The 20,018-nt window shown below is 34.6% G+C and overlaps 1 protein-coding gene across 3 annotated transcripts; it reads right to left on the bottom strand.

The window, feature by feature from the left end:
• Positions 1–2,014: 2,014 nt before the first annotated feature.
• Positions 2,015–11,311, bottom strand: LOC120244946 (follicular dendritic cell secreted protein). 3 transcript variants are annotated; one of them, XM_039251768.1, is made up of 6 exons: positions 11,181–11,311; positions 10,094–10,194; positions 4,567–4,636; positions 4,092–4,124; positions 2,880–3,086; positions 2,015–2,061 (listed from the first exon to the last, which is right to left on the bottom strand). In XM_039251768.1, exons 1-5 carry the CDS (start codon positions 11,193–11,195, stop codon positions 2,919–2,921), a joined length of 387 nt encoding a protein of 128 aa, XP_039107699.1. In that variant the 5' UTR covers positions 11,196–11,311; the 3' UTR covers positions 2,015–2,061; positions 2,880–2,918. The 3 variants fall into 3 exon arrangements, with proteins under 3 accessions (XP_039107699.1, XP_039107697.1, XP_039107698.1); XM_039251766.1 differs by having other exon boundaries at positions 11,231–11,311; XM_039251767.1 differs by having other exon boundaries at positions 4,110–4,124; positions 11,231–11,311.
• Positions 11,312–20,018: the final 8,707 nt, after the last annotated feature.

Raw genomic sequence — 20,018 nt, 5'->3', positions numbered from 1 at the left:
AGTTTATTTTCATCACCACCTGCTACCTTTTCCTCTTTCAGGGGTTTGTTTCTAGAGTGCTCACCATGAGATTTATGGAAGCTGATGATCAGGACAAGTTGTTCTACAATGAAGTTTGAACAATCTTTGCTGTGTGCATTTACTTTATATGAAAAGGAATGTTACTTGGTTAACTAAAAGCCTCTGAACTTAGTCTTTCCATAGCTGACACAAATGTTAAATCCTTTGAGATGTGTCATCTGTGTCGATCTATCTCTTCTTCTATTCTATTCTTCTACCCAACCTGTATTGTCTTGTGATAAAAAATTTTATTCATGACTTCACATTTTACGGGTCCTACAGTTTCTGTGGTAAAGTATGAATAGACACAAATTTACTCAATTTGTTGTGCTAACGCTATTAATTGATTAAGAGAAAATTGTTACCATTGATGTATTGATTTTTAAGAAGTTTTTTTTCACAAAGAGGAATATTCTGCTAATTTATGTATTGATATAGGTCAGAGATATGAAAGAGCTATCTTGTTTAACATTAAGAATTTGAAAGTTTTCTTAATATATTTTATTTCTCAAATATTCACTGAGTACTTTGCTAAGTGCTAGAGAATAGTTATATTATTGTGTTACTGCAGGAACTTACAGTCTTCTCAAGAAAGATACAGCAATGTAAATGAATGATTTTATTAGAAATTTAAGTATAATAAAATTTATTTTAAAAAGTGAAAGTAAAAATGTAGTGGAGGAAGGTCAGAGTAGTGAGTTATTCACTCTGTTTGGAGATACAGGAGAAAGTTTTTCATGAAGGTCATGATACTGGATTTGGATCTTGAGAGATAAATTGGATTTAAACAGTGAACCCAAGGAATAGACATTGTACGAAGTGAGAGCACCTAAGCAGAGTCATAGGGTGTGGGAGTGAAAGCCAGTTGTGGGAAATGGCAATAGGGTGGTAGAACACACGGAGCTGGGGGGGAGGCTGGCTCATGGCATGGGAATTCAAAAGGAAGCCCTAGGTTAGTTTGCAAAAGGCCTTGGACACCATGTGGTGGCGGGGTGGGGGGTGGGGGCGAAGGGCGGATGGGTTTATACTTAAGATAATATAAAGCCTTCCAAGCCATTTGAGAGGTCAGAGATACAAGTCAGTGTACGTTTTGAAAGATAACTCTGGTGGCAGTGTGACATCTAGATTAGCAGAGAAGGAAATGGGTAGCAGTTACATTTATTAGCAGGGGTCTGAATTTTCCTCTTGAAATAAAATGAACACAGACAGACTTAACTAGTCTTTGACACTGCCATTGTGAAGTCCTAGACTCAGGATTTATTTTAGTACATATGCTGCTGGCAAAAACATAAGAGCTGGATAGGCTTGGTTTGTATTTCTTTTCTGCCATGTGCTAGGTCTGTGTGTAGGTCTATAGGACTTGCATCATCTTTTGTTTCCCCACATATGAAATGTGATTACTAAACAGAGATTGGTGATTATTGGCTGATCTAATGATTCAGAAAAGCACTTTGTAAACTGCAAGCATGATATCAATCTATTTTTCGGATCTTTCTCATCAGTTTTTTGAAGTTAAAGTACTTGATTGTTTTTGATATCCTTTACCAACATATCAAGCTTATATCCTATAGTATATAAATTACAGACTCAATTGAGCAATTGAGGCACAATTATTCAAATATTTTTGAATTAAATTAAATCCACTTCTAGCTCTTATTAATAGAATTGGTGCAACTATTCAGCATAAGCTGGTGGGTAGACTTTTACTCAAGGTACTTCCGGGACTGGTTGATGTTGGTCACCTCACTCCCCATACTTTTTATAGAACGGTTAGTCATCAAGAGATATATACTAAAATCTCTTAAAAATGATTTTGCATTCCTACCAGCAAAGCAGATTTAGAAAGTAGGAAACCAAGGTCTTCTCTTTTATCTACTAAAGAGGGCCATGAAAAATATCTGTGAGAGAATACTGGACGCTACTCAGTCACATTTATTTTCATTTTATTAGCAGGAATATTGATTCTTCAAGTAAGTGGCTCACATTCAACTTTGCAGTGACCTGAAATAAATGATAAGTGCTCAGTTATTAATCCAGATAGGTCATTTGCATGTGAACTTATAATTTTTTTACTTTTTAATTACAAAGATTGCTTTAAAAGTAAATCTAGTCCAACAACTGGGAAGCTTTATGCTCAAGACGACTTGAGTAGATGCAGGAAAAGAGGCAGAGGCCTTTAATAGTAGGTAATAGCTGAAACTTTTTGTTTCCTAAAACAGTCCTCTTGGTCCTAATGTAATCTTAGTCTGCATTCCTTCAATTAATCCAGTTGCTTTCGTTTTGGTATGATGAAATGATCTGGGCCTCTTATACATGGGATATTCAGCCTTTAGGATTTTTATTATGATATGACCATCAGAAGCTAGCTTTGAATTTTTAATATTAATTAGAAAATTATATGATTTTCTAAGGAATAGGCTGAGGTCTGCCTTAGACCTGATATGCGCAGATGTTCATCTGTTCATTAGTTGAAGTTTTGCCTCCTTTAGATCTCTGATTTAGCCCAAATATGCACAAATGTTGAGAGTAGAAAATATTTTAAAAGTTAGAAATATATTAGTAATAAAGGAAAGAGTCTGTTTCTATTGTGTCAGCGCAATGGAGGTATTTAAACTGCTGTGCTACTTTGATCATGGAAGGACACAGGTAAGTACCTCCTAGTGGACACCTAACACCATTCTACCCTAGAGAAAAAAAGCGAAACAAATTGTAACTTACTGGCCATAAGTAGGAACATTGCAATATATATTTCATGGAATGGTACATTATAATTCACAGACTACTTAAAAAAACACATGCTTTGTGTTGCATGTACTTACCATCTATTTCATTTTAAATTGCAGTGGGACTTTTCTTATTTACTCTCCACTAGGAGGCGAAATTGTGGGCTCAGACAGAGGTATTGGAACTAATTGAGGTGGAAACCAGGGATGTCCTTGATACAGGAATGGTATATAATATGGGCCAAATGGAAATGGGTACGGGGGCACATAAAACTGTGAAGGTGACTCATTGCTCCCACTGACCTGTTGAAAGAAAGAAATAAAAAAGGCTTGTTTTACTCTTCATGATGGAGAGAGATAAAATAGCCTTTTAGCATGTGGGTCTTCATTTTTAAGTAGGGGATTTAGAAGTTCTAGGATCATTTACCTTTCCTCTGTGTACTATGAACTGGGGTTTAATTAATTTGCATTATTTTAGAAAACTTAAGGAAATTACTTAGAGATAACTATCTTCATACTTTTCTACTCATAGCCAAATTTTCCTGCTAATCACTTTTAACTATAAGGCATAGAGGGAGGGGGTTTTATGAGGGAACATCAGATTTCTCCCAAACTAGATCTTTACCCAAACTTTGTGTTAGGCCCAGTCTTCTCTTTATCTCTCTTTATTTTTCTTTTTTCTCTCTCTTATCTTCTATTTATATTTCTATCAATTTCTGAATCTTTAAACCGTTTATTTCTTTGGCCTCAAAAGCACGCTTCCTTTCAGATAGATTTCTATGAGGATAAACATCCTAAAATAAGACCCTTCCTCTTCAACTTTAATTTTTTTTTTCTTAACAAATTTTGAGTAACTGTTTAGACCAAAATAATCCTTTGGTGAATTTGTCACTGGCAAGATCACCAAACTGATCCATATCTCCTAATTCTCAAGTTATTATTATTATTATTATTATTATTATTATTATTTTACCTTTTCTAGAATGAACTTTGTAGAGTGAAGCAGAGTGGAGACATGAACAATTAAGAGCCTCTATTAGGCTAGATAATTCGAACAAAAATGTTTTAACCAAGTATATCTCTGAGTGATTCAAGTTTCATTTTGGTTCCATTGTTACATGAGATGCTGATACAATTCCCTTTATACAAGCAAGATCAAATTTTTGAAGTCTGTTTTGTTGAATGCTTTACATAAACTCTTTAGGGTTTTCTCTAGAGTTTGAGAAGGTTAGATCAAGGAACTGTGACCACAGTTAAGGATATTTCACGTGGACATCTTCCATGTTAAAAAGAGGTTATGTAACTTACACTTCGTTGTTCTCTTACCAGGTCTTGAGGGACCTAAAACTCAAATAGTGAAATTAGTTCAACTCATGTTGATGAGAGACACAAGCTGAGAAATATATACATATATGTGAAGGAAATAATTTTTCTACTACTTAATATTATTTATACCATCCAATTTTTAAAAAAATTCTAGGATTTGTGCATCCAAAAAACATTATAGTAAACATTTTTCTGAAAAATGTTAATATGTATTCTAAATGATTAACATTCACCACTGTATCAAGGCTATATGGATTGAACTAAGCACTGAACAATATGTGATTGACAATATTTTCCAGAACATCATATTAAAGGGGCAGATATCAGGCATGTTTATAAAGTAGAAATACAGTGTGTGGGGGAAAAATTCCTAGGATTCTTGAATTACAACAAAAAAATCATAAATACTCTGAAATATTTATCATAAATACTCTGGAATATAGAAATGGATACTTACGGGGAAACCAGCAGCTACAGCCAAGATGGCTGTGATCAGAAGGAGAACTTTCATTTTATTCAGAAATATCCTAGAAGTCAGAAGAAGGACCAAATGTTAGCATATATTTAGAAAATCCAGTTGTAGGACAGATTATGTTACTAACAAGTCTGACTTTAGGCAAATCACTTAATCTTAGGGCATCAATCTGTTTGTTTATGGAGCACATTGTTTTTTAGGTAAAATCAAAGATACTTTGCAACTTTACAATTATGTTGCCTCAGTTCTCATAAAAATTAACTTTCACATATCATTTCAGAATAATACTTCTTTGTATATGGTAATAAAAGTAGTTTCTGGAATAAAACACAGCCTCAGTTTATGTACAGATAATGGTAGTGTGGGGGTAATCAGTCATTTACTGATCTCAGGAAGTTCAAAACATTGTAATAATGTCTATAAATTAGTTTAGGTGATAGAACTATTTGAATTGGTTCTCAGGAAACCCATAAAATTCCATGCTGTTTAGAACGACCTATTTTTGACATATGGGAAAGGACATTTCCAAAGCATTTCATTTTATATTTAATTGTATACAATTAAATTCAATTGTAGTCTCTTTATCTTATCATACACATCGTTATAATGTATTAGTTATAATTGCCAATAAATTTTTGATAAAACTGAGCTAAATTAAGTATTTAATTATTTATGCAATTATAGGTCAACACATTACCAAGTTTTCTGAAGATTATTTAAAGTTTTACATTCAGGAAAATGTCAATTGCTCATATCATTATTATTTTTAAAAAAAATTTTAATGCTTTATTTTTATTTTTGAGAGAGAGAGAGAGACAGTGTGAGCAGGGGAGGGTCAGAGAGAGACGGAGACACAGAATCTGAAGACAGGCCCCAGGCTCTGAGCTACCTGTCAGCACAGAGCCCAACGCGGGGCTGGAACCCACAAACTGTGAGATCATGACTTGAGCTGAAGTCGGACACTTAACCAACTGAGCTACCCAGGTGCCCTGCCCATATCGTTATTATTATTTGGAGATGGCTTTGGGCAATTAATGGAGGTATTTCATCACCTCTTGATGCTTCCTAACTATGAGACAGAAAAATAAAATGTAAAAGAAAAAAATGTACTCACATTTTGAAGTCTGTCTTTATTTTTGATCATATTGGTCAAAATTCAAATCAGGATTTAGAAAAATACCAGATGATGTTATTGTAATAAGATAAGGATTTAAAATTGCAGTGAAGTTTAGAATTCTATGGGAGGATTGGCAAAATAGGCAATTTTACACCCCCACACACACCACACACACAGTCCTCACAGACGTAAACACACACAGAGCATAACTGTAAAGCATTGTACTATGGCTGTTGGGTATAATGATAAAACATGATACCTCAAATCATTAATTATTAAGTACAAAGTCAAGCAACAATTGCATGACAGTCTCAATAATATTAATTCTGGCATTTTACAGGATATGTCTATCGGTCTACTGTTTATCTATCTATCATCTATCTATCTATCTATCTATCTATCATCTATCATTTATCTACCTCAGTTTATAATATTTAAGACCATTCATACCTCAGACCTCTCAGCCAGTTCCTTCTCGTGGATGCTGTTGTAAGAAATTAGAAGTGACTGGCCCTGGATTATTACAGTTATTTTATAGACTCAGAAGTGAATGGAATGAAGAAGTTTGTGGCTTGAAGGCCTCTCCCTGGGATCAGTTATTATTGAGTTGAATCATCAACCATCACAATGTGTTGAAATTGGGAAATAGCCAATATTTACAGTTTTCATTGAAACTAAGTGACTACCAAATACATCTCTTTGTGATTTCAGATTTTCTTTTTTGTATATTTAAAGCTTATCGTTTCACATAAGGTTGTCCCACGCTCTTGTTTTTTAAAAACCTACCTTAATTTCCATAATTAAAAATATATTTTAGGCATCTCATTGGTATTGATTATAATTTACTGGAAAACATTTTTGGTAGTGTTACAACTTAAGGAAATAAAGACTATTAAAATGTTAAAGATGAGATTAAAACTTTTTGCCTGATTCTTTCAGCTCTGATTTTAGTGAGCAGAGTTAGATCTTCACACATCAATGGACCATATCTGGGAGGATCAAAGCATCATGGTCACCGTGTGAAATACTATACTCTGTTGTTCAATTAAAGGTGCACTTAACAACAATAGAAAGGGTATAACAGTGAAATGTGGGACTGAGCTCTAGAGCCTTCAAAAACTTCAAGAATTACCTTAAATATGTATACATATGTTATGTCTATAGTCAAGAGTTATAAAACTTGGTCTTTTTACCATTTATTTGACAGTCCTCAAGAATATTGCATCCTTTCAAATCAATTTCTATTTCAGCAGAGTTTATATGATCCAAATTGTAGTAATGCATCAACATCTATTCTTTCCCTTTTATCCTTTATGTGGGTTAGTTCTCAGGAGAACTCAGGAAAAAAAAAAAAACATTTTTGAGGGCTTTAAGTGTTCAAGTGCAAACCTAACTGCTTTATATGTATTGTCATGGATTCTTCGAAACAATCAACCTTCAGAGCCCAGCATTATTATTCACATCAACCCCACAGAGAAAGGAAAGTAGAGAACGCTAGTGAGCAGTCTGTTATTATAGCTAGATTGTGGCAGAGATGGTACTGAACATCAATAATTTGGGTCCAAACCCACCCTCTTAACTAATGCCTTATATTGTCATATAGCAGAAAGATAGAAAAATCACTGAAAACCCAGAGAAATATTAAACTTTCTTTACCTATAACTGAACATTCTAGCCTACCTCACTTATTTAAAGTGAACTGTCGCAATCAGAAATCTAATTTATTTAACCTAGCATGTTGCTGTACATGTACATTTAGGCCAATCTGAGGTCAGAACAGATTACCCAAGGACTAAGGATAGCAGATGTGCCTGTATGTATAAGTGTGTGCATATGTGTGTGTGTTTGTACATGTGTGTATAACAGATGTTCATTTCCTTATCTTACAATCTGTGTTTCAGTTTCTTTACTTACATGAAATTGTTTTAACAAAAGTTGCCAGTTACCACTTTTTAAATCAATTAATTAATGTTTGTTTATTTTTGAGAGAGAGAGGCAGAGTCCGAGCAGGAGAGGGGTATAGAGAGACACACACAGAATCTGAAGCAGGCTCCAGGCTCTGAGCTGTCAGCACAGAGCCCGATGGGGGGCTTGAACTCACAAACTGCAAGATCATGACCTGAGCCAAAGTCAGACGCTTAACTAACTGAGCCACCCAGGTGCCCACTAGTTAGCACTTAACTGTGAAAACCAAAGATGTTTTTCTGTCCTCATGTTATTTTATATCTTTTGGCATTTAAATAGTTGTGACTACTCCATCTGGAAACCTATTCTTTCTCTCCTTTAGCTTTTTAAAGCCACTCTCTCCTGTTCTTTTTCAACTTTTCTGACAATAACCTTAAATCTTATTTGCTGATTCTTTTCCCTCAACTTATTGTAGTTGACCTCTTATCTTAGTCCACGCTTGTTCTGAATCATATAATCAATCAACTTCTGAGTCCCTAACCTATGCCTTTAGCCCAAAGTCTTCTCCTGCAGAACTGTATATTTCATTTTGATGTCTGATGGGTATGATTCAAAACTGAACTTACTGTTTTTCCCTGAAAATCTGCTTCTCACTTTTATTTAATCCCTCAGCTAATGGTCATGCATCATTCATTCATCTAAGCCAGAAATCTGAAGCCCACCTGTACTTTCCTTGTCCTTTCATTATGGTAATTAAGTTTTCCTTTTTTTTAAACAATTTTTAACGTTTATTTTTGAGAGACAGAGCCAGAGCGTGAGCAGGGGAAAGGCAGAGAGAGAGGGAGACTCAGAATCTGAAACAGACTCCAGGCTCTGAGCCTTCAGCACAGAGCCTGACACTGGGCTCGAACCCATAAACAGAGAGATCATGACCTTAGCTGAAGTCGGATGCTTAAGTGACTGAGCCACCCAGGCACCCCTTAAACATTCCTTCATACATTTTAGTAATCATTCTGTTCCATCCTCGTTGTCATTTCCTTAGTTGAGTTTCGCATTCTTTCTGGACTACTATAATAGCCTCTTAATTAGATTCTCTGTTTCTAATAGTCTCTCTCTCCAATCCATCTTTCTCGGTAATGCTATAGTGATTCTACTAAGTTGGCTTTCAAACATTTTTAAATTCACCCATGGTTAAAGGAATGCATTATATGTCATAACTTAGTACATAGACACACACACACACACACACACACACCTGAAACAAGATTTAAAAAATAGTAGCTTTACTTATCAAGCTTTTTAAAATGCACAATACTTTTTCCAGCTTTGTTGAAATATATTTGACCTATAACGTTGCATAAGCTTAAGGTATACAATATGATGATTTGATATATGTACATATTGAGAAATGATTATTATGATAATTTAGTTATCACATCCATTACCTTACATAGTTACCTTTGTGAATATGTGTATGCATATGTGTGTGTGGTGAGAACACATAAGGTCTTCTCTTAGCAAATTTCAAGTATACTATACTAATACAGTGTTAGTAACTATAGTCCCAGTGCTGTAGATTAGATCCCCCGAAGTTACTCATCTTATAAATCCACCACTCCCCAGCTCCTGGCAACCACCGATCTACTCTCTGTTTCTGGAAATTTGGTTTCTTCAGATATAAGCAAGATCATGCAGTGTCTGTCTTGCTGATGAGCACTTTTCTTATGAGTGGCTTTGCTTACTCAATCTTTGGTTTTTATTTGTGTTGGCCCACAGGTAATTCTGATTACTATCCAGTTGCATAAAACTATGGATGTCTTGTTATTGAAATTCTAGCTATCAGGAGGCAGCAGGGATAAGGAAGCTGTCAGCCATGGAATACTAATAAGATAGGGAGAGCTCTAGATTTGACAGATCTGTATTTAGATTTTAGATCTTCTTCCTTATTAACTGTGGGTGGGCAAGTCACCCTTTTGAGTCTGAGGGCCTTTTTTTTTTTAATTTTTAGTGTGAATATAAACATAATTGTCCTGGAACTGGTAATGAAGTGAAATGAACTGTATAAAAACGTTCATCATGGTGTCTGACTTCATAAATGATGGTTTCATGAGCAGGAGAGCTGAAGCTTTGAGTAAGTCAGACCTCTTCCTGCTACACATCCTCAGGGTTCCTTAGGTAATTAGGTTCTTCAGTGAATCTAAAGGTAGAGGAAAGCATAGTTCATAGTAATTGGAACCACATAGGGGCTTAATATGTTAGTTAAATCTGATATAAGTAGTGGAATTTTGAAACCAAGCAGTATCAGGAGGGCATAATTACTCTTTCTGGTTGGTGGTCTAACTTCATCCTCCACACCAGCCCAGCAAGCTCTAAAGAGCTGTAATTCTGGCCTCTACTACTTTCATGTTTAAATCCTAATTCAAATGACTAGAATCTAATAAACAGGAAACACTTTTGCCTAAAAGAACAAAAATTATATATACCCACTCTGCAAAGTCTTCAGCATGTGGTTGTCCTTCAAAGAGCAAGTGCAACCTGGCAGTTCTGCCCAAAAGGAGGTTGTGAGTGGCCTTCAGAAGCTGGGCAGGCTATGGTATGAAAAAGAGCTTAGGTTTATTTTTTGGGTACTCAGATGGCAAAAGGAAAATAACATATCAAGATATTAATATGAAAACAAGCAAAAATGTTCATTGATGGATGAGAAGATTAAGAAGATGTGAGATACACAAACACACAATGGAATCCTATTTAGCCCTATAAAAAAAAATCTTGTATAAAATCTTGTCATTTACAACAACATGGATGAAGCTTGAGGGTGTTAGGCTAACACAAGTGAGACCGAGAAAGAAAAACGCCATGTGATTTCATGTATATGTGGAATCTAAAAAGCAAATCAAGCAAACAAACAAAACAAAAGAAAGCCAAACTCACAGAATCAGAGAACAGATTGTTGGTTGCCAGAGAAGGGGGATTGAAAGGTGGGCGAAATGGGAGAAGGGGGTCAAGAGGTACAAACTCTAGTCATAAAAAAAAAAAAAAAGAAATGGAATGGAATGTACAGTGTAGTGACTTTAGTCACTAATACTGTATGGTATATTATGTAACTTAATATGGTGGTTAGGAAAGTAGACTTATTGTGGTAATCATTTTACAGTGTATACAATAAATACTGAATCATTGGATTTACACCTGAAACCACTATGTCAATTATACTTCAAAAATATATTAAAAATAATCTGTAAGGAAAAACTTTAAAAACTTTAAAGGTTAAAGACCTATCTCTTCAGGTATTCAAAGAAATGTTGAGTGAGTGACTCTAGGCTGTGGTATTGCAGAAGGGGATTTTGGAATGGTTAGATGACCTCTCTATACCTTTTCAATTATAATATTCTCAGGCTGGATGGTAAATGGGGATGATTACCCACAGGAACAGTTTTAGCAGGTAACGCAATAAAAAAAGTCCATAGGTTTATTTTCATTAAAGGATTAGAATTAGTGGTAGGGATATGCTCATTTTAAGCCATACTATGGGAAGCCTTATCAGTGGATTAACTCAATAAAACAGCAAAAATACCTTGTTCCACATCATGTGGCTGACAAAGTTTGTAGAAATTCAATACATACACATTCTTTAGGCATTTCTACTCCTTTTTTGGTCATTGAAAGCTATGAGGAATGATTTAACTTGTTCAGTACTAAGGAGGAATTTTTTATTTAAAAAAGTTTGTGACCTCTTCTCTTTAAGAGAATGGATACAGATAGATCCCTGAATTATCTTCAAAGACTCTCTAAATGTTATACATTCAGCTAGAAGTGACCTTGGTGACTGTGGATTCCTGCAAAACAATTCGAATCCTATGTGTTAATGTTGTAGAATCTGAATGGTTGGCAATTCCACAATCTCCATGGCACACCTAACATTTGTTAGGTGGGCATAGAATTCTAATGCCTGGAGTCAGCACAAACCAGTGCCAAATTCACGGCCAAACAGCCCCATGATCACCATACTATTCCCTGAAATGGGCTTGGCTTACCATGGTACTAATTATGTGCTTCAGATGTACTCATTGAGTGAACAAATTAGGCTCATCAGAAGTTGCTTTGGATTTTTCTTGGTGTTCTGTATAAATCATACCATAGCTTGAAGCCCAAAGGCCAATAATTGAGATTCTCCATTTATTAACTGTTCCCATACTTATGAGACATAGTTTTATCAGAATAATTTGTATTTTATATCAAATTTTGTTGATAGTTTGATATTTTGTACATGGCTCAAAGGATGGAAGTTGCCATATTTGATATATATATATATATATATAATATATATGGTATATATTTTGTAAAATATATATATATTACAAAACATGTATGTAGTCCATTCCAGGAACTTCCCTTTTTCTCTGTAAGATGTGTAACTTATTTTCTCAAAATCAAACTAATATTGGTTAAATGCAAAATTTAAAGTTTAATGACCTCCTTCTATGTACTATATTTTCTAAAATGTTTGAATAGAACCTAGATATTTTGATACAGAACATGGCTTATAGTGCTGCTACCCTGTCTGTGTTACACAGAGCTCTGTAGATACTGCCTATGGTTCTTCCTGTATCGACATTTTCCCTTGATGATGCCTGCTCTTCATGCAGAGATTAAGAAAGTGGCCTGTAGACTCATGAATCTGGAATCTGAATCATACCTCTCCACTTACTCAACTTGGATAAATCTCTTTGCCTTTTATAACCACCCATTTATTCAGCATTAAAAGAAAAATAACATTTTTTCTGTTTGCCTCCTAGCTTTAACAATTTAAATAAAAGTTATGTTCTCTATATGGCAGTATATTAAAATCAAAAGTTTTGACCCGTGTCCTTCAAGTATTTGATCTCTATGTTCATGGTCTAGAATCTCAAGTTTCCCCCCCTTGATATTTATGTCTGAATTATTAAATTATAAGAAGCTTTTTGTATTTAATAGAGATTCTAATTTACTAAGCCCTAAAGGATCTAGTATACTTACAAAATGTTCTATTAGTTTGCATTATTTGAAGTAAAAAATGCTTATGTGCTAGAAGCTGACAAATGCTTTACATGAAGTTATTATATTCACAATAGCCTTATGGGATAAGCTATGTAATTATCCCTATTTTACAGATGAGGAAAATGCAGCTTGGAGAGTTGGATTTCGAAAAATAAAAAGAAAACAAAAAGAAAAAAAAAGGTGCTTGAAATCACAAATCTAGTAAACTGTGTAATTGGAATGGAAAACTAGTTACTAATCATAATGCATGTAACATGAAAAGAATTAGGGAAAAACCTACTTAGTGAATTACAAGGGGGCTATGGAGATTTTAAATAGTTGTATAATCTTTTATTTTCTAAATTTTTATATCAGAAGTGGATACATTAGAATCCCTTTTGGACATAAGGCTACAATCTATAACAAAGATAGCCTTCTAATTTAATATATTAAATATTAATAAACAAGGCTGCTAGTCCTTGCCATTTAAATTATGAAATTATCAATGGAGATTCAGGTTGTGTTAAAACTTAGCTATAGTCATTAATTTATGAGTTTATTAAGCATTTATTGTGCTGTAACTAGAAGTAGGTACTGCGGAAGTGACTCTGTAATACTCAATAGTGAAGACACTGTGTGTGGCTTACTAGAGCTTACAGCTAGTTAGACAAAATACATGTAACAACAGAATTTATAAGTGAAATGACTACTTATGGGTACTGTAGAAATATAGAACAGACACCCTAGTCTAATACAAGTGATCCATGAGAAAATATACCAGAAAAGGTAAAGACTTAAGAAGTGATATAATATTAGTCAAATGAAGTGAAGGAGTAATGTTCCAGGCAGAGGGAGCAGTGTGAAATTTCAGGTTTCAGGGGTTCGTGGCATATTTTATGAAATGTAAAGGAATGTACTTTGGTTGGAATGTAATGGTTAAGGAGTTTATAACTGATGTATTAGTGGACCAAGTAATATGAACCATTGAAGTCAATTAAAAGACGTTGGTGTTTAAGCAAAGACCATGGGAAGGTGTTGCATGGTTTTAAGCATGGCGGTAACATGGCCAAGAGTCCATTTTTAGATGATCACTCTGAGTGGGAACAAATATGGAGGTGGTACTATATTAATCCTCATAAGAGATGAGCATTACCTTCAGGAGGGTAGAGACAGTAAAGATAAAGATGTTCCAAAGATATTTATGAGAGAAAATCTTCAAGATTTTCACATTCTGTTAGTGACAGAAAAGTTTATATTGAACTAAACCTCCTGCCAATAACAATTATAAAAACTCTGGACATAATATAAAAAACAAAATTTGGAAAGCATTGGTGAGTGAAAAAGCAGGCAGAAATTTAAGGAAATTAGACTCTTGCAAGAAAGATTAAATCGGCATTTATATCATTTTTCTCTTTTAAGCACTCTTCATCTGCAGGATGTGGGAGTGGCAGCATCCTCAGTAAGGAAACCACAGTCTTTGAGATAACAGAGGAAGGAATTTGGGGATGTCAGAGGGGGGATGTGTGAGTTGGAAACCTCAAAATATGTGTATAAAGTATTTCCAAATTCTTGGGTAACCACTAAACTATGCCTATGCAAAGCAAGATATCAAGTATCCCAGGGAAAAACATTATCTGGAAGTTGAGGAGCAGAGTAGAGATTTCAGCAACTTCCTAGTGCTCTGAAGACTGAGTTAGGAATTAGAGTTCCATCAACTAAAAGGAGCTTAATAAATGTAAGTAGTTCTCTGTTCAAGTACAGAAGGTCAACCCTGTAGGTGTCAAGGCCATGTTAATAGGACTTAGTTTTGCTTTGGCACTGAGGATAAAAGTGAAACGAATATATGAATAAGTTAATAAAAAAAGGCTCCACCAGACCAGTGTGATCCTCCACTATATTAACTATTTGTGCACAAAAAAAACACTCTTCAGAGGAAGGTAAAGGAATGCAGAGTCCCTACTATATATCATTTACAAAGACAGCATGAAATAAAAAAAAAATTACTCAATATGCAAAAAATCCAAAGTGTATCAGTCAAGATTTTCCAGAGAAGTAGAACCAGAATATCTATTTTCTGTTACTACAGTTTATACTCAATCAACAAGGATTTGATCTGTGTGGGTACACTTACATGTAGAATTTTTTTAATAGTAAAATGTTGTAAATCTATTTTCTCTTCCTTATGGAAGAAGATGTGAGATACACAAACACACAATGGAATCCTACTTGGCTCTATAAAAAAAGAAACCTTGTATAAAATCGTGTCATTTACAACAACATGGATGAAGCTTGAGGGTGTTATGCTAACACAAGTGAGACTGAGAAAGAAAAAAATTTTTTAATGTTTATTTTTGAGAGAGAGAGGGAAAGAAACACAGTGTGAAGGAGGAAGGGCAGCGAGAGAGGGAGACACAGAATACAAAGCAGGTTCCAGGCTCTGAGCTGCCAGCACAGAGACCAATGTGGGGTTCGAAACCAAGAGACATGAGATCATGACCTGAGCCTAAGTTGGGCGCTTAACTGACTGAGACATCCAGGTGCTACCTTATGTTTTTTTCAATAACATTTTCTTTTCTGTTGCTTATTGTAAGAATACAACATGTAATACATATGCAAAATATGTATTGTACTGATAACATAAGGCTATGTTATTAGTATATGTATATGTACATATGTATATGTACTGATAACATATGTTATCAGTAAGGCTTCGGGTCAACAGTAGGCTACTAAATAGTTAAATTTTGGAGAAACCAAAGTTACATATGGGTTTTTGAATGTGTGGGAGGTTTGCACCCCAACCATCATGATGTTCAAGGGCCACCTGTATATCTATACAGTGAGATTTATTTATTATTATTATATTATTTATAATTATAGATGATAAAGATCTATACTTTATTGAGATTTATTATGAGGTATTGGTTCATGTGATATGGAGGCTGAGAAGTCCCACAATCTGCCCCCTGCAAGCTGGAGACCCAAGATTGCTGGTGGTGTAATTCAGCTTCAGTCCAGAGGCCTGAGAACCAGGAGAACCTATGGTAGAAGTGCAGTTCAAGAATCAGAAAAAATGAAAGACGTCCCAGCTCGAGAGATAGGCAGGAAAAAAGGGGCAAATTTCTCCTTCTGCCTTTTGTTCTATTCAGGTCGTCATTGACTTGGATGCTGCCCATCTACATTGGACAGGACCATCTACTGCACTGAGTCCACCAATTTAAATGCTAATCTCACCTCAAAACACACTCACAGACCATCCAGAAATAATGCTTAATTTGAGTGCTCTGTGGCATGTCAAAATGACACATAAATTACCTACTGTACAAGAAAATGTTACCCACACTCAAAAGTAAAATCAAACAATAGGAACAGACCCACAGACAGTCTAAGAATTGAAATAAACTGATCAGGACTTAAAAATAGCTAAAAATAAGGGTTGCTAGGTGGATTAGTCAGTTGAACATCTGACTCTTGATCTCCGCTCAGGTCTTGATCTCAGGGTAGAGTTCAGGCCCCACATTGGGCTCTGCACAAGGTGTAAAAATAGCTAGGATTAAACATGTTAGAGGATTTATAGGATTATGATTAAAATATTGACTGAAAAGTTTGATAATTTCTGGAATGATAAGAAAATATTTAAAAATCAAATAGTAATCCAAGAACTTGAAAATTTAAAACCTTGAATTAAAAAAAAGTCATCACATGATTGATATTAAGAGCAGTAGTAGATTGGCTATAATAGAAGAAGGGACCAATGAATTTGAAGGTCAATAGAAATTTTCCGAACTGAACAACTGAAAAACCTAAACTTAGCAAAGGCTCAATGCTCTGAAGAGTAGTATCAAGTAATCTAATATGTATGTTATTGAAGTTCTAGAATGAGAGAAGAGATAAAAATGGAACAGAAAAATAGTCAAAGAAATATTGAGAAAATTTTTCCAAATATGATAAAAAACCAATGCACCAATCTAGGAAACTCAGTGCACAATAAGTTGGATTAATAAAAAGATAATTTAAGTCTATATTTAAGTCTGTTATAGTCAACCACTAATAACAAAGATACAGAGAGAGTCTTTTAAGCAGCTTAAGGAAAGAATGATATGTCGCATATGGGGAAAGGTCAACATTAATGATAGCTTATTTTTCACCAGAACCAGTGGAAACTAAAAGATAAAGTAACAATGTATTTAAAGTGTGAAAAGGAAAAAATATCAGTATAGAATTATACATCCAGAAAAGATCATCTATAACAATGTAGACGTAATAAAGGAATTTTGAGGTTAAAGTGAAATTATACCAGGTAAAAATTCATACCGATAGAAAAGAAGTAAGGAAGAGCACTGAAATTGCTAAATGTGTAAGTAAATATAGGTGTATTTCTATTCCTTTTTAAAGTCCTTTAAGAATTAATACTGTGGCACCTGGGTGGCTCAGTTGGTAAAACATCTGACTTTGGCTCAGGTCATGATCTTACTGTTCCTGAGTTCGAGTTCCGAGTCAGACTCTCTGTTTTCAGCGCAGAGGCTGTTATGGATCCTCCATCTCTCTCTCTCTCTCTCTCTCTCTCTAAATGCCCTTACCCCGCTTGCTCTCTCTCAAAAAAAAAATTAAAAACATTAAAAAAGAATTAATACACATATGTGGAAGTAAAATATATGAAAGTATTAGCACAAAGGACAATAGAATATAAGATGGTATTATAAAATTGTAATATAACTTTGTTTCAGGAAAAGAGGTAGCATATTAATTCTGCATAGCTCATGATAAACTAAGGATGTATAAAATAATCCTCAAAGTAAACACTAAATGTTATAAATTTATTAGCTAAACAGCTGGAATTCTGACACATTGCTGATGGGAGCATACAGCCACATTGGAAACTACTTACCAGTTACTCCTAACATACACTTACCCTATGATTTTGCTCTCCTTCTTGGTATTTACCCAAGAGAAAGAAAACTTATGTTCATGAAAGAATTTGTGTAAGAACATTCATAGCTGCTTTATTTTTAATGGTCAGTAACAGGAAACAACCCAAATGTTCTTCAGTCGGAGAATTAATAGAGAACCTGCCACATTCATACAATGTAATATGCAACTAAAGCAATAACATGGATGAATCACAAAAGCATTATATTGAGTAAAAGTTTTCAAATACGAAAGAATATATAGTATATGATTTAATTTATATGAAGTTCAAGAATAAGCTATATGTATATATACACACACACTTTGAGATATAGATCTTGAGATTAGATAGATGATAGATAGAGAGATGATGGATAGATAGATGATAGATAGATAGATAGATAGATAGATAGATAGATAGATAGATAGAAAACAAATTTTAAAGTAGTAGCCTACATGAGAGTGGGAAGCTAGACTGACTGGAAGAGAGCAGGAAGGACTTTCTAGGGGTGATAGAAATGTTCTGTATCTTGGGGCGCCTGGGTGGCTTAGTTGGTTAAGCGTCCGACTTTCGCTTAGGTCATGATCTGCGGTTCGTGGGTTCGGGCCCCGCGTCGGGCTCTGTGCTGGCTGCCAGCTCAGAGCCTGGAGCCTGTTTCAGTCTGTGACTCCCTCTCTCTCTGACTCTCCCCTGCTCACGCTGTCTCTCTCTCTCTCTCTCCTAGAAATAAATAAAAAAAAACATTAAAAATTAAAAAAAAAAAGAAATGTTCTGTATCTTGATAGGGGTGGTGGCTATAAGATATACATTTATGTATATACATATAAATATATGTGTATGTCTGGGAACAAAACTCATCAAACCACATACTTAAAATCTATGCATTTAAAAGTGATACTAGACTATGATAATAGATTGGACATGAGTGTAATGTTGAAAATGAGGTCACGTATGGATTTTATATTTCAGTCTTCAACTAATGCTGCTATTGTACATTTAGATAGGAAGCAACCAGTGGAAAAAAGAGAAAGTTGGTAGGGAAAATTTTGAGGAACACTGGAAACCATTTCTTATGAATTCGTGCCATGAAACGTGTAAAAAAAAAAAGACCTCAAGACTGTAAAATGTTTCTCTAAATCGAATAGATGGGTGATGTCCCCTCCCCCAAAGAAATATTTAAAACAAACAAACAGGCAAACAAAACCATTGTGGATTACAAAATCTAAGCAGAAGTAATTTTAGAGAAATTATTCAACACAGACTTTTTCAATTCAAATCAGTACAAAATAAATTGGTTGAGCTACTTTCTCTGCCTCGCTTTTTTCACTGGCCTGGGATACGGAGATTGGGATAATAGGGTTAAAACAAACAAACAAGCAAACAAACAAACAAAACATAGTTTTATGCTTGTATTCTGGTGATATTTCCATTAACTGTAACTTCTTCCTAATGTTGATACAAAAATGGTATAGTTTAACAAAAATGGTATCTTTTATAAAGTACCTTGAAAATGTAGAATGTTTCATTGATAGCAAGTATATTATTCAGGTTTTCAAACATAGTTGTTGCTCATGAATACCTTAACATGACTTAACATCTTCCTGAAACAGACTGGATACTGAATAGTCACAGATTAGGAAATTTATTTTTTAAGCTCAGTCACTAAATTGGATCTGTTAAAGCTATCCAGAGTAATAAGATACTGTTAATATTGCCTAAAAGAAACAAATATTTCAGCATACTGGGCTTAATGTTAATGTCTTTATAAAAATATTTATTCTTGAGTAACTTAATTTTTAACATTGTATTATTTTATTTATGTAATACTTATCCATCTTATGCTTCCAATTTGTTAATACTGTATTTATGTAATCCTCATATTTTTCACATTATTTATTATTGCAATCCCTGATATTTGCAAACCCTTGACTTGATTTCCTTTGATGCTTAGAGTTTTGCAGTTTTCCCTGAATTCTGCTTCTCCCCACCGTGCCCTTGAACAGGGTAGCTATGTTGTGCTTATCTCTGCTTTCAGTCTCTGACTATCTCCTTTCCCCTCCTTCTTAATGAGAAGTTGAATGTGTACTATATTCCAGAATGTTTTCTAAATAAATACTTAGCATGAATTACCTCATGTAATTTTTTCAGTGACCTCATTAACTCTTGGAATTTTGGGACACAATGCTCCTAAGTGCCGAATACCTGCTTTCATCAGACTTCTGGATGTGTGAATCTCTATGTCATGTCCAATATTAAGAGGTCAGTCAGTTACCTAGAATTACACTCATTCAATTCACTAATTTAGGGGAAAGGATGAATTATAAGAGGAAAGTAGGGTAGGTGACTATTGGGTTGGTCTTCTATAGGTACATAGCAGTTTTCAGAGTCATAATGATACTAAATGCTGGAAAAGGTATTATGCTGCGAATTTTGATCGGTTTTAAAGCCTAGGCTACTAATCAAATTCATCTGAAACCACCTAACATA

This window comes from Hyaena hyaena, unplaced genomic scaffold (genome assembly GCF_003009895.1).
Source record: "Hyaena hyaena isolate Hyena2069 unplaced genomic scaffold, ASM300989v1 scaffold_395, whole genome shotgun sequence".
NCBI lineage: Eukaryota > Metazoa > Chordata > Mammalia > Carnivora > Hyaenidae > Hyaena > Hyaena hyaena.
This window is presented reverse-complemented; position numbering and strand designations above follow the sequence as displayed.

What these genes read in the sequence shown, in the direction of transcription:
- LOC120244946 (XM_039251766.1), bottom strand. Translation starts at nt 11,266, where the DNA reads ATGACCAAAAAAGGAGTAGAAATGCCTAAAGAATGT. An exon ending in CATGCTGAAGACTTTGCAGA is followed by an intron (nt 4,637 to 10,093) that starts GTGGGTATATAT and finishes TCTGACTTCTAG; the next exon opens with GATATTTCTGAATAAAATGA. An exon ending in CTGTAGCTGCTGGTTTCCCC is followed by an intron (nt 4,125 to 4,566) that starts GTAAGTATCCAT and finishes TTTGAGTTTTAG; the next exon opens with GTCCCTCAAGACCTGGTAAG.